This window comes from Manduca sexta, chromosome 13 (genome assembly GCF_014839805.1).
Source record: "Manduca sexta isolate Smith_Timp_Sample1 chromosome 13, JHU_Msex_v1.0, whole genome shotgun sequence".
NCBI classification, from domain to species: domain Eukaryota; kingdom Metazoa; phylum Arthropoda; class Insecta; order Lepidoptera; family Sphingidae; genus Manduca; species Manduca sexta.
This window is the reverse complement of record NC_051127.1, coordinates 140,613-155,422: the sequence shown is the minus strand read 5'-3', so window position 1 is coordinate 155,422 and position 14,810 is coordinate 140,613. Positions and strand designations below refer to the sequence as shown.

Genomic DNA, 14,810 nt, shown 5'->3' with positions numbered 1-14,810 from the left:
CTATATATCAAACAAATATATCGTAATCATACGAGTATTTTGCAAAAGTAGTGTCTTGTCTCTCAGCAAACGGAGAACTAAGAGGAAGATGTCCCTCTGAGGAGGCCTCATGTCCACCGCGAGCATCTCCGTGCAGCGCGGACGACGGAGTGGAGAGAAAATCTGCTGCAACACGTCGTGTGGGCGAGCCTGCGTCGACCCGCTTTACACCGGTAAATATACTTACTAAGAGAAAGCAGAGGAAGTAAGGCTAAAATTGATTTGATATTTTAGTTGACATTTTGCTTTCTATTTATATAAGTCCCTACTTATCGCAAATAAAAATAAAATATTAGAAATATAGAGCTTTGAATTTGATTTTCAGAGATATTATAGTTGCTATTTTTAATTAGCGAAAGGTTTCAGACTGGGAGGTCTTGGGTTCGAGCCCTAGGTCTTCCAACAGTATCTGGATATTTTAAAACAATTGCCTGATAAATGACCTTACAGAAGCTTAAAATGTAAAACAAAGGGCTTTCTGCAACATTTGCAAAAGCTTGTTGTGCCAACCACATATGAGTTGAATAAAAGCAGATGTCTTCCATTTAATTGATTCAAACTATTCCCACAATTAACTTCCTATTTTCCCAGGTTGTGAAAATGTAAAGTTATCCACGGAGAGAATATCGAGGGCTCTGGCAGCGGAGAACAGCCGCGGCGGTAGAGGGATGCTGCCGTCCCTCAGGACGCCGCGGTGTCGAACCACAGATGGAGAGTTTGAAGAGATCCAGTGTGATAACGAGATCGTCAGCTCTTGTTGGTGCGTCGATGCTGCTGGATTTGAGGTAGGCTTGAAAGTATTCCATACTTATTACTGCTTTAGATTTAAGTAAAATAGAAATTTGTTAATGTTGAAGTGATTTCATGAAACCGCAATTTGATTATATTTTTACTCCAAAGTATCCATGACTGACAGTCATGTTTGTATCAAACAGTATTATTTGATTTCAATCAACCTTCCGACTAGAGAGTTCTTCTAAACTTATCTGCTTTTTATGATATTACTTTTTAGTCTAGATAAACTTCATCTAGTCTTCGAATCATCACTTGACAAGTCCCTAACCGAACTAATTTATTCCTATTTAGGTTCCCGGCACCCGTGCGCCGGCAGCTGGTCTCGTGAACTGCACTAGAGCAGCTCCCTGCGCCGCCCACACTTGCCGCATGCTGTGCCCTCTCGGCTTTGAGCTTGATTCCCGAGGCTGTCCGCTGTGCAAGTGCAGGGATCCCTGTACGTCTGTCACTTGTCCTGGACAGCTGTCTTGTCAGTTGGAGGAGGCGCCCTGTCTCAGACCACCTTGCCCGCCTGTACCTACTTGTGAGTATTTTTCACTAGTGTAGCAATAGATAGAAGCTACTGTTCAGGTTAATAGGATATATGAATATATCTAGTAGCTATAAAAACATATTTATTAACACTTTACATACATGTTAAGACGGATTAAATGACGAAGGTATTTTCGATCATTTAACTTGGGGTGGTGCAGAGAAATGCAGTAAATAAAATTCTTATGTTGCTTATAAAAAAATATTGCTTCGAAAATAAATGATTTTGTTTATAATATTTTTTTCAACTTTTCTTGTTATTTCTTTACCTTACAAATTATGGTAGTGTTTACTAAGCATTTCTGGAGATACATATTCATTCATCCTTTCTATCTCCTATTAACAGGTAAAAGAGGCAGAAGTTTACAAAACATATGTCCAGTAGGAGAGCCTCTACTAATATCAGAAACAAGCAGACCGTTCCTTTGCGGAACAGACCCTGGAAAACCAAATTGCCCGCCGCTCTACCGTTGTCTTGTCGAATCAGGTATAAATATGAATTTTCAAAAAATATTAATTCTTACTTTAATATTTCCCTTTGTCAATATTACGAAATTGTTTTCCAATCTATTAAAATCTTAATAACTGACATTTTTATTCCTTCTTAGGAAATGACTACGGCGTCTGCTGCCCTGCATCCCTTGAACTCCAAAAAGCTGGTACATGCCCAGCACCGACGACCACTGACTTGGAATGTGGGACTCCATGCGCCCATGATCTTGAGTGTCCGTCAATGCAAAAGTGTTGCGATGGAGGAGAGTGTGGTCGTCATTGCACGCTACCACACAACGTGACCATGTGCACTCAACAGAAAATGCTCGCTGAGTTGTTGGTGGTCAGTGAGAAGGAAGGCAAGGGATACGTGCCTCAGTGCAAGGACGATGGCTCGTTTGAGTCGAAGCAGTGCTCGAGGAATGGTTTAGTGTGTTGGTGAGTAAGCATTTTATGCACCTATATCGTGAGACGGGCGAGTCGTTCTGGCGGTAACTGCCAATAAACAGTAGAAACACTACCAAGAATTTTAAATCATCAAGGTCTGAATGGCTACAGCTTGAAACATTATATATTCAGTCACTATTTCTTGGCTGCCGAAATATATATCATACTACAAATGGCCCTTGTACACAAGAGAGACACCATATAGTTGAAACAATACAGTAATATAATGCAAATAGTTAGCACTAGAATACGTCTTGTATTCGTAAGTCTACTTGGTAAATTAGATGTCGTAAATGTTAACCCAGTAAAGCAGTTCACAACTCACGCTGTTACAAAGCTCTGATTAGACGTAGCATAAGATAAACAGCCGCAAGGTATGCAAGCGGGGTATTTGCATACCGCATAAGTAAGTTAAAATAAACTCCATTAGCGACTCCATAAAATGACTTGCTTTCTACGTTCAAGTTAAAATCTGATGCCAAACTTGCGAAAAAAATAACTTCATAACGTATGAAATCATTCGAGGTAACTTTCTAATTTTATAACAGTTTAAGTCGCCAGACATTCACGTTTTACTTTAATTATTTCTCGAGATATTTTTGTCGGAAACTTTGTATATTTTTCTCGTGAATAATGACCACACGTAATAAATGAATTATGTCAAAGTCAAGCGTCGCAGTAGTTGCTGTTCAGTTAAGAGACACTTACAAGTTACAAGTATCCACAAAATCATTATTAAATCTTAATTTTCCCCAAATGGAAGACGAATCTAAATAATTCTAAATATAGTTCTAAACTGAACATTCTAGAATAGGTAAATTGCTACTATAAAATGGACTTTACGAAACTTTCTTCTTTGTTTAAATTTCTATACGGTTTTTTTTAATTTACGAGAACGTTAATGTGACCCCTATTGCTCCTGATGGTAAGTGGAATGGGGTCCAGAATCCACATAGTGTGTCGACTGAAGAAGACGATCACCCCTTGTCAGTCGACACAATTATAGCAGCCTGTTTGAAACCGGATTTACATCGGCTGATACCGCAACATCAAACACTTATTTGGGTGACTGAAGCGGACCGTAAGGTGGTTGTGCTCCGGACAGATACAAATATCCTATCACCAAAAAATATTTTTCAAGCAACGAAGTCTTCTGTTTCAGGTGCGTAGACACAGATGGCAACAAGCTCCGCGGGTCCATGGGCCCCTCGGCCTCCGTACACTGTTCTCCCACCCCTCTCGCTGCCCGCAGCGGTGCCCGTAGCCTCACCTCCTGCGCCCGGGCCCTCTGCGCTGGCATCTGCGAGTACGGATACAAGTCCGGCCCTGATGGCTGCCCTTCTTGCGAGTGTGATGACCCGTGTGCTGGTTTCCCTTGTGGAGAAGGCGAGGAGTGCGTCAGGGTTAAGGACGCTGAGTGTTCTGGAGAGTTCTGTACTGGATATCCTGTGTGTAAGTTAATTTCCTTACTGCTTGAGAAATAAGGAGCATTTAAAGATAATCAAGCTGTGTTTGATATTGTAGTTAAAAGATATTTCAATTATTAATAAATTAAAGCAATTAGTTTCCCACTGGACTCCGAATTTAAATAATTATTCTCTGCTAGAGTCTTCACTTGTCTTTGAGTAGTAATGATATAATTATAGATAAATCAATGTTACAATTGAAAACATCATTCTTCTTAATTCAACAGGTCGTCCTAAAGTATCATACGAGAACCCGTGTGAGCTAGGCGTCCCAGCGGCAGATGACGACGGCTCCGTGGTCCAGTGTGGTGCGGAGTCAGACTGCCCCGGAGGTCATGTGTGCACTCACACGAGACGTAGCTCCTCTGCCGTCTGTTGCCCAGATCCTCATTACGCTGATAACTCGAATGATACTGATGTTATGGAGGTAAATAATAAAAATTCTGATAGCGTACGTAAAATTTAAATCCGCAATGCAGTTCAAATCCGCAATAGATACTTTTTGGAACAGTCAGTATTCAGATAATTTTAGGTACAAGCATAGTTCTGGGTAACGATTTCTCGTTCACTCACCACGCCTTGATTGGTCAACATTATATTTGAATTACCCTGTAGGGCGTAGCCACTACATCTTATCAAATTTACTGAGGCCTCTATTTTTGACGGGAAAAATACGTCATAATCGCCTTCACATCTTTACATCAGAAACATCTGAATGGATTCCAATAGTTTAAAGATTTAAGTCCTTGACTACATAACATTCAAATTTAAATTAATAAATTAACTGACATATTTCAATTCATTTGCAGATAAACTTCGAAGCCTGCGGTTCAGAAGCCGAGGCGCTCTGCGGTCTGAATTCAACCATTAGTTGTCCAGAGGGCGACTGCGAGAACGACCTGGTTTGCTGCTCCACTGTCGGCTGTGGGCCCGTGTGTATCGATCCTGCCAAGATGCGACTACAAGCCGACCGCGTCGACGATACGCCTACTAGTGAGTTTAAATCAATAGTTTTGCAGTAATCGATTTTTTATACTTCTAATTTAAATCAATATATTTTTGTGAATTACATAGATTTCCTAGTCTCTAGATTTAAAAATGATGGGCAATTATGAAAGAATAATATTAACGATTTCAACCTGTATGAGCCTTTATTAATAACGAAGTTCACGGTATACCTGTAGTTGAAACTACACTGGTTTTGTATAAATAAAAGGCATAATAAGCAGGTGATCAGGTGTTAAGGCTGTACCTTTGTAAAAATAGAAAAGAAGGTGGTAACTGATAAGGGAATTCGAACCATCGCTCCATTCATTTGATGCAAAATTCAAAACAAATAACTATTTCTACAGTGTGTGAGTACTTACGGGACTTCGACGAGAAGATGGAAGGCACGGTGGATGGTATGAAACTTGCCCTTCCACCGCCCACATGCAAGCCTGACGGTTCGTTCAACTCTCAACAATGCGCTGGTGGAAGATGTTGGTGCGTCGACTCCTTCGGTACCGAGATTCCTGAGACCACCACACACAACGCGTCTTCCGTAGATTGTGATAAGTAAGTGGCTTTATAGCTATATTTTGTTATATAAGTAAGTCTAGTCATATAGAAAGAGTTTTTCATAAAATATCTGAATTAGCTAATTGACATTTTTATTGTTAAAGCATAACTTGATAAAAGATAAAAAGTCATCCTAAACACTTAAGTAATTTATCGACCTCATCACATATCGAAACTTCTCGAAAACTATTTATGTTTTTGTGAAATGAGAATATAATTTAGCTACTTTTTTTCCTACGTATAAATCACGTTCAACTATTATCAACCAGAGTCCGAGATGAGCTATCCTGCCTGGAGCTGACATGCCGCATGGGATGTGACTACGGGTTCGAGCTGGGTGCCGGCAGATGTCCCACGTGCAGATGTCGGGACCCCTGCTCCGGTGTTACCTGTCCAGCAGGACGCGCCTGCGCCACTGTCGATGTGGCTTGCGATGCTGATTACTGCCCGCCGGTGCCAGCGTGTGAGTGTTTGTGTATTGAACGTTTCTGAATAATAAGAATAGATTATGTTTAATTGTTATTTCCATAAAGTATTTATTTTTATTTGGAAAGTGCCCGATTATGTTCTTCATTTGATAAATTTCCCAAACGCACTCAGAAACGCTTTCTACAATTTATGACAATCGTTAAAATAGTTTTACCTCTACCTGACAAATAACCTCGTTTCAAATAATCTTTCTTTAAGTCAAGAGTTATGTTCCACAGGCCTACCAAAGAAATCCGGCCAGTGCCCGTATCTGGTGCCTTCAAACGGCGCGTGTGAATGGTCGTGTAGAAGTGACGCGGAATGTGGTCATGGCGAGCGCTGTTGTGCTACAGGCTGCGGGACTGCTTGTACTGAGCCTGTGCATCAAACAGCTTGCCAACAGAGAAGGTAAAGAGACAGAGTGTTGTTAAGGAATGAGCTTAGTAGTTAAAATTTGATTTGTCCCTTGACGGTCTAGAAAAGATTTTTCTTATCTGCGATATTATGGCGTAATTTTAACAACAATTGATATTTAATTTTATATGGGTAGGATATTTGCGGATAGGTATGCAAATAACCAGCCACGCCGTTCTGTTTTCGTTACAAATTATTACAGTGCTCACATTAGTTACCTAGATATACCTATGCTTAATATGATGACAATAGTTTGGGCTTTTAAAATGTATTTATGGCTATATTAAATATATTTCTAAGTATATCCACGCAATTCTTTAATGTACCTATATTAGTTTAATTATCTTTGTTTTCTATCCAGAGCCTTGGCGCTTCACACGGCTGTAGAGAGCGGTAACCCACCAGCCTGGACGTGGGTGCCTGACTGCAAGGAAGACGGCACCTATCAACAGGTGCAGTGCAGGAGGTCGGACAAAACGTGTTGGTGCGTCGATACTGCTGGAAACGAGGTAAACTTCAGATACAAATTAGCTGCTTACATTGCTGCTTGCAATTCTGACTTAAGACGGCTACCAATACACGTGGTTATTTCAGTAGAGTTTAACTATCTATCAAATATTAATCCATTGACTGTCAATTGAATTATTTACGGAAAAATTTATTAGTTACAAAATTTACTTGATTTCGTTAGAATAGCTAAGTTTTATGATTTTTGCATTTAGTTCGCACCTATTTCAACACAGATACATGGTTTTTATTGTAGGTTCCTGGAACCCGCACAACCAACTCCACTCCCAACTGCGACGCTCCCCACAAATGCCCGAACCCTGGCTGCAACGATGTGATAGTCTGCTCCCACGGCCAAGAACTCGATGACAAGGGTTGTCCGACATGTGACTGCAGAGATCCCTGCGCTGAGGCCAAGTGCAAGCCAGATGAGACTTGCGAACTGGTGCCTTTAGATTGTGAGGTATGAAATAGCTTGTATTCACTGATAAGAAATGCTCGCAAAATTAAACTTTATTCTGAAGTATCAAGAACTTTATTTGGCATAGTAGTCTCAAGTCTGTATTTTCATCAGTTCATAATTAAGATGAAAATGATTAAACTCTTGTAAATTCTAAAATTAAACATTATAATGTTATTAGTACGATTCATACTCATTAAAATTCTGTATTATTCACAGGGTGACATGTGCCCACCGCTAGCTCGCTGCGCCCCGTCACCACAATGCCCCGGAGGGGTGGATCCTCTCCAAGCTCCTGACGACTCAGGCGCTCTGATCTGCGGCCCCAGCGCCGCCGCCTGTCCCTCAACACATGCGTGTAGATTCGCGCCACACGACTCGAGACCTTTCGGTCTGCTGCCCTAAACCACGTAAGTTGTTGAATGCTTTTACTGTGATTGTGGTTTGAAGGGATCTCTTGACGACAGGTGAACATTTGCTGCAGCACCTTTGTTTTAAAACCATTTGGAGGCGAAGGTATTTTTTGGGATTTGAGTTATATTGTTATCTTCTAAAGGAAATATCCTAAAACACGTACTCAACAACATGAAATTACTCAATTATTATTTCTTGTTCATTTTATGTTGCTTTCCTTTACTGACTACTGTATTTATTAATCACTACTAGATTGTATCTCTATATTTCAATGTTATTTATTCTTCAGGTACAGTATGTTTCGAGAGCAAAGACGAGGGTAGCTGCGCTGACGGACAGGTCCTCAACACCACCAGGTGGCACTTCAACCATGAGCGCAACCGGTGCGAGCGGTTCAAGTACCATGGTTGCTCTGGCAACCACAATAACTTTAGGACCAAGGAAGAGTGTAACGCTGTATGTCCGGGTAAGTTTCGTGTTGTTGATTTGATATTAGTAGACACAACTAATTGGTGAAATTTTTCTAGAGGGTAACCCTAGCAAAAATGGCAGACCTACTACGAAATGAAGATTTGTAATCAACTTCAACAATTAAAATAAAGCTAAAAAAAGTTGTAATATAGGGCGTTAATAAAATGTGTTCCTTTCCTTTTCAAAAATAAATTAAAAGACCGTTAGATTTGAAAGGAAAACAATATTATTTGCTTTAACTAATCTAACATCATAAATTCCTTTAAAACAGTTGAAGGCGAAACTGCGAAATTGAGAAAAAATAGGAAAAGTGGAAGGAATCCAAATAACGATCAAGGCATGTCGCAAGTCACAATGTACTATATTGTGTGTTCATACGATATTATCACAAAACATCGATGATAACAGCACGTTACATGCATTGCACAATATCCATCTTACCAATAAAATATAGCGAAAACTGATCAATATTTTGTTAGACAGAACGTCGATTAGATTAAAAAATATTTTTATTGGTAAGACCCATTTGTTCTAACAAGGCAACTATTGCAATAAATTGTCTTGCAGCAAAGGACAATCTGCAAAACAAATTAACAATCATCGCATGCTCCGACACATAACAGCTTGGAGACAGCATGAACCCTAGTCTAGCCTTTTCTTACGACAATACGAATACAAATTGTGTAGCAAAATTTCATCGAACTGATGGGAAATGTGTACAGTTAAGTTCAAATCCTAAAAATTAGCCCCACTGTTTCCTTTCTTATTACAGTATAGGAACTGACTGTAACTACCTACTTTATTTGTTTACCAAGGTAAAATCTGAATTTGCCATCCTCACTGCAAGAGCCATAGCAATCCTTAAAAAAGCTACAAATACAAAATTCCTTACAATATACGTTCTTGATTATGAAAACCAGATTGATTGCAGTCAATGTGATGTTATTGATTGATTTTATGCTCTCAGTATTGAGCCCGTGCGAGCGATTACGCGAGAAGAACGAAGCTACAGCACAAAAGTACGGCAAGGGCACGTTCATACCAGTGTGCGACGCGAGTGGTGTCTGGGAACCTGTACAGTGCATGTCCCACATCGGTGAGTAAAACTAATCTAACTACTACTGTCTCTGAAAACATTTCTTAACTCACATATCTAAAATGATATGTTTTGCCGTTTATGGGACTTAAATAAAGGAATGAATGCCCAACTTCGAAACGATTTCAATGCATCAAACTAATTAAAAGCTTTTGCTGAATACGAGAATCATGATTCATAGCAAATTTGGCTATAGTCTAGAATACTTTGGCACATTTCATGTTGTTTAAATATGCTTCGTTATTACAGATGTATGCTGGTGTGTAAGCGCCAGAGGCGAACCCTTGAAGGGTTCTCTGGTGCGCGGTGCAAAGCCCTCTTGCAACTTCAGACAAGCACGCAAGTGGGTGCCACGGGACCCAATGGACGAAAGGGCTAGGGCTGATGAAGGTTGGTTTTAAAAGACTCATTGCAAATCCCAATTAATTTAAAGCCCCTTTTCATAATAGTGCGGAAGTGGCAAACCAAATTATGAAAGAATAGAACGTAACTAATTGGCCTTTAAATAAAATAATGAACTCTACTCATTTCGATGACTCAATTGTTACTTATCCAAATACTAAACAAGCCACTTAGAAAGCGTCAAACTTTGATTAAAACGATATTTCATAGTAATCAGATTATTTAAAAAAGAAAACCTTATTCCAGTACTAGAAGAGCTGATCAGACAAATGACAGCGTATCGAGTGGACGAATTCGATGAGGAAGATGAATTAGACAATATTGATTTAGAAATCGAAGGTAGAGATGAGCCCGAAGCTACAAGCAGGAGATGAAAGATGAAGCGATTCTTGTATCTGAAGTAGTTGAACCTAAACTAGCAGACACAACAAGAAAAATGGAGAAACCTCTTGTAGTTGAAGAAAAGATTGTTTTCAAAACTAAATGTCAGATGATACAAGAAGAAATTGAGAATGGTAAGTTATGCTATTGGAATTATATTCTAGGAGATTAAAAGTATTTACGGGTATATCTATTCTTTTTAACATTGGCTTGAAGTTTATAAATTATATTTCTTCTATTTACTTATCCTCCTTATTTTAAAATGTAGTTTATTGATCATGTTTATTTAAAAACGTTTTTCTAACTTTACGACCTTTTTTTATCCATTACGTACATAGTTACCGCCTACCGTAATCTATCCACTACATAGTACTTTTTTTTACCATGATTGAACTTATTTCAGGAGCAGAAGGCCACCGTCCCAGATGTTTGTCAGACGGATCGTTCTCGCCGCGGCAGTGCGCGCGCGGACGCTGCTGGTGCGTGGATGCAGCGGGCCAGAGAAGGCAGAACGTACCTACTGTGCCTGACCTGCCTTCGCCTGATCCTTGTGGTATATTATTACATTTTGGTTGTTTTCAGACACAAGATAAAATAGAGTTAGGAACTCTTATTATTATTTCTTCGCAAAAATCATATTACTATATTGAATTCAGAACTCTTCGAATGATTTAAAATTACCGCAGCATTTGGACATTCACATTATTTAAAAGAAAAGAATGAATAAGAAATTGCAACAATATTTACAATTAATAATAATAATCCCACAGAACCAACTCAAATAGAATCAGCAATACTAGAATTGGAGCTGATCGGAGCTGAGAACGCAGTGGCACAACAGGCAGCTGCGGCGCTAACTGATAAGCTGGCGGCACTTGGGGCTCGCGTGCCGGTCTCTGTCGCTAAGGATAGGGGCACTGTGAAGCTCAGGGTCTCACTGTCTGGACCCAGAGCTGTCGACCGAGTGTATTTTATTGAAAATGCGGTAAATATTCAACAAAACGATATTATTTGAGACATTGAAGACACTAATGCGATAACAAAGCTAACGTCGTTTGTAAGATGCTCCTAATAACGGTTCCGATTTTGAAAATAATGTTAACTTGGCCAGTAACGATGAGAAAAAGGAGGAATATTAATTACTTTGTTCGAAATGTAATGCGCAAATCAATAAAAAAAATAATTATATTAATGACTAGCTTTTGCTCGCGGCTTCGCCCGCGTGAAGGTGTTTTCCAGGATAAAATTCCACTGTTTGATAAAAGTCTTGCTACATATTTTCCCGGTACTTATAGGTTCAAACTAATTTTATCCCCAATCTATAATTTCAGTTCAATCAGTCGAAAATCTAAGAACATTTATACAAACTTTCATCCCCTATTTTATCCCCTTAAGGGTAGAATTTATCAAAATCCTTTCTTAGGGGGATGCCTACGTCATAGTAGCTTTATGCATGTAAAGTCTTAGCCCGATCCGTCCAATGGTTTGGGCTGTTCCTTGATATATCACTGTCAGTCACCTTTGAGTTATATATTATATTAACAACTGAAGTTAGCTAAAATTGAGTTTCTCGAAGCCGACCACTATTTATGTACTATGTATTTTGAGACTATGCAATTTTGTCGCGTTCGCGATTCACTTTCACTTTTGTTGAGTTTCAGAACGCGATATTAGATCCTCCAACGCGCACGCGAATTTGAACTTTATGCAGCGGTAATAAATTACAAATTGACTCTACGTATTAGTTAGAAAACGTTTGTATGGGAAATAGAAAAATGCTGTTTTGAGGATTTTCCCGGCAATTATTCGAATTTTTCTCACCTTTTAAATCTTCCCTAGACCTCCACGAATAATTCAAGACCAAGATAAGATAAATCCGTTCAGCCGTTCTCGAGTTTTAGCGAGACTAACGAACAGCAATTGATTTTTATATATATAGACTAGCTTCCGCCCGCAGCTTCGCCCGCGTGGATTTCGGGTTTCAAAAATGGAGAAGGTGCTCAATTTGTCGGAATGTTTTTTTAATTTATGGTGGTATGCAGGTGGTCCGATTGTCCGGTCAGGGTCTGATGATGGGATCCTGGTGAAATCGAAGGAACTTTTAACCATTAAGGTTGCACACGAAATGACGGAAGCTTAAAAATGGAGTAACTTCTCCCGTTTTCCCAACATTTTCCATCACTGCTATGCTCCTATTAATTGTAGCGTGATGAAAAGTATACTATAACCAGCTCAGGAGTATGAAAAATAATTGTACCAAGTTAAGTTAAAATCCGTCGAGTAGTTTTTGTTTCTATAACGGTTATACAGACAGACAGACAAAAATTTTACTAATTGCATTTTTAGCATCAGTATCGATCCCTAATCACCCCCAGTTATTTTGGAAATATATTTCATGTACAGAATTGACCTCTCTACAGATTTATTATAAGTATAGATATGCAAAAGTAGCTCAAAAATTGTCCATAACGAAAACATGCATTTTAAAGTAAAACAAAAGAAATAATATCGTGAAGCCAACCAAATAACTAATGATATATTAAATTTTGTGACTGTTCAATTTAGTCGGGTCCGCGATATCACTTTTGTTGAGTTTCAGAACGCGACATTACATTATTATATTCTGTGCTCCAACGCACACTGCTTTGATGTTAGGAACACACCTACATTGCTTAGACAACAGTGAACTTTATACAATAGCAATAAAGCTCAAATTGACTCTACGTATTAGTTAGAAAACGTTTGTATGGGAAATAGAAAAATGCTGTTTTGAGGATTTTCCCGGCAATTATTCGAATTTTTCTCACCTTTTAAATCTTCCCTAGACCTCCACGAATAATTCAAGACCAAGATAAGATAAATCCGTTCAGCCGTTCTCGAGTTTTAGCGAGACTAACGAACAGCAATTGATTTTTATATATATAGATTAGAAAATTAAAACATCAATAAATATAAATCAAATATGTGCAAACTTAAATCTAAGAGTGTTATCTAAGAGTATTTTGCTTTGTAGGTGAAACAAGAGAAACTAGCCGGTGTTAGTAAGTCTGGCGAGGCAGGCATCCTAGGGGCTGACGTCATTCGTAGCGAATACAGACTGTCCGCGTCGACGCCGCCCGCCATGCAGCAGAGGGAGATCCTTAGTGAATCTACGGTATGAAACATCTTCTCTTAGATAACCTTAATGTTAAACCTGAGAAATACCTTTTGGATTTATTATTTCCATCGCGCATTGATATTACTATTAATAAGGACAATCACACGCCTAAATTATTTTATGGGATTTGTTCTTAATTATAAGGTTGTTTCAGTAGTTTTAGTTATTTTTGAAATAAGTAGTTTTAGGTAAAAAGTAATTTTGTCATATGCGAGTTCTTCGTTACTTTTCTCCATTTTGGTATTATTATGACACGAAAGCGAGATTGTATTTAGTTTTTTATATTTTTTCCAGGTATCAGCAGCAACATCATATCACACAGCCCTAATAGTTCTAGCTGCTACATCAGCATTTATCATAAGTGTGTTATGCGTCCTTGTGATGCTGTACCGAGCCAGGCTGCAGAGAGAACCTCATAAAGCCGAGAGGTTCCTCCCTCCAGCGCCGCCCGTCTACGTGTTATCAGCTGATGAGAAGGCGGAACTAGCGAGGGTGTTACACGCCCCGCCTCCCCCAGTACTACCACAAGAAGAAGACCATACGAAAGTATAACCATAAGATATAATTTATTGATGTGTGAATGTGACACTACTGTTTATTGAAATAAATGTGAGATTTGTTTGTGCTTTAGTATGCTAGGAGTGGTTGATGTTTTTGAAATATAATGGTAATTATAGGTTAGTTAATCCTGGCATAAATAAATTTAAAATTACCAGTTCATAAGGATCAAAATTGCCAGTAAATATATACCATAGATGCTAGACAATTTTTACCATCGATAATAATGGCCAGGTAGAACAAAGAGCAGGGAGTGTCACATTTATGTTGTAAGAGAATGAATTGATATTATGTTAAACTTTAAATCTTATGATAGTTCTCGTTACTCGTTTAAAACAATATTATTGTAAATTTAGTACAGGTACTAAAGTAATTATAGGGTCCAAAATATTGGCTAGAGTTTGAGTAACGTAGATGTACTTTTATCTAACTTCTAACTTTCTACGGCACTAAGAACTGTCAAATAATATCTTATAAAAGCCTAATACTTATCTTGTCTTGTTTGAGGCTATTGTCATAAAATGCTGACCAAAATTTTGACTGCCATAAAAATTTTACCAATGATGCAACAATGAATTGAAACAATTGATTAATCTTAAAAGTTGAATACAAAATTATTATTGTCTCAAGGGTGGGACCAGAAATGGGAACATTTGTTTTGTTGCTCTACACAGATAGATAACATTTACGCGGAAAAAATAAATCTTATCATTTCGGAATTATTCTTATTTACTAGTTTCTGATCATTGGAATCGCATGAGAAAGGTTGTATGGGATTTCACTTCACTTTCAAATCGGTTAGATATAAAATAGCAAATAATTATAAATCTTTTATAAAATTTCTTTATCTTCCAAAAAGTACCCAAATACCTATCCCAAACTGTAAAATTATGATATGTATAATTGAAAGCGTTATTTTCACATAATATTTTCTGCCTGTTAAAATATTTTAATCTCTATTTCTCATCTGATATCTGACCAAAGGTAGAATCTGTCAAAAGATTGATATAAAACTTTGAACGTATTTCTTGAAATGTTCGTCTAATCTTGATCTAATGATAAAGAAGTGTAATTCGTAGAACAAAAGTAATCGTGTATGATTTAGATAAACACATCATATTTTTACAGACATGAAATAAGAGGAATAAATTG

At 38.3% G+C, this 14,810-nt stretch overlaps 2 protein-coding genes across 3 annotated transcripts in view; both read left to right on the top strand.

The window, feature by feature from the left end:
* LOC115449941 (egl nine homolog 1) overlaps positions 1–14,810 on the top strand; it is a 57,414-nt gene that overhangs the window by 872 nt on the left and 41,732 nt on the right. The gene's annotated exons all lie outside the window — the stretch shown is intronic.
* On the top strand, positions 134–14,744 carry LOC115449935. Its single transcript, XM_037438164.1, is given in 25 exon segments — positions 134–212; positions 631–824; positions 1,126–1,357; positions 1,712–1,852; positions 1,974–2,295; positions 3,467–3,756; positions 3,998–4,197; positions 4,580–4,763; positions 5,123–5,327; positions 5,600–5,793; positions 6,038–6,206; positions 6,574–6,721; positions 6,976–7,182; positions 7,399–7,566; positions 7,568–7,589; positions 7,883–8,059; positions 8,336–8,401; positions 9,032–9,160; positions 9,410–9,550; positions 9,809–9,919; positions 9,922–10,077; positions 10,347–10,496; positions 10,714–10,928; positions 12,957–13,097; positions 13,395–14,744. Coding segments are annotated over 24 exon segments (4,143 nt in total). The 5' UTR covers positions 134–212; positions 631–707; the 3' UTR covers positions 13,653–14,744.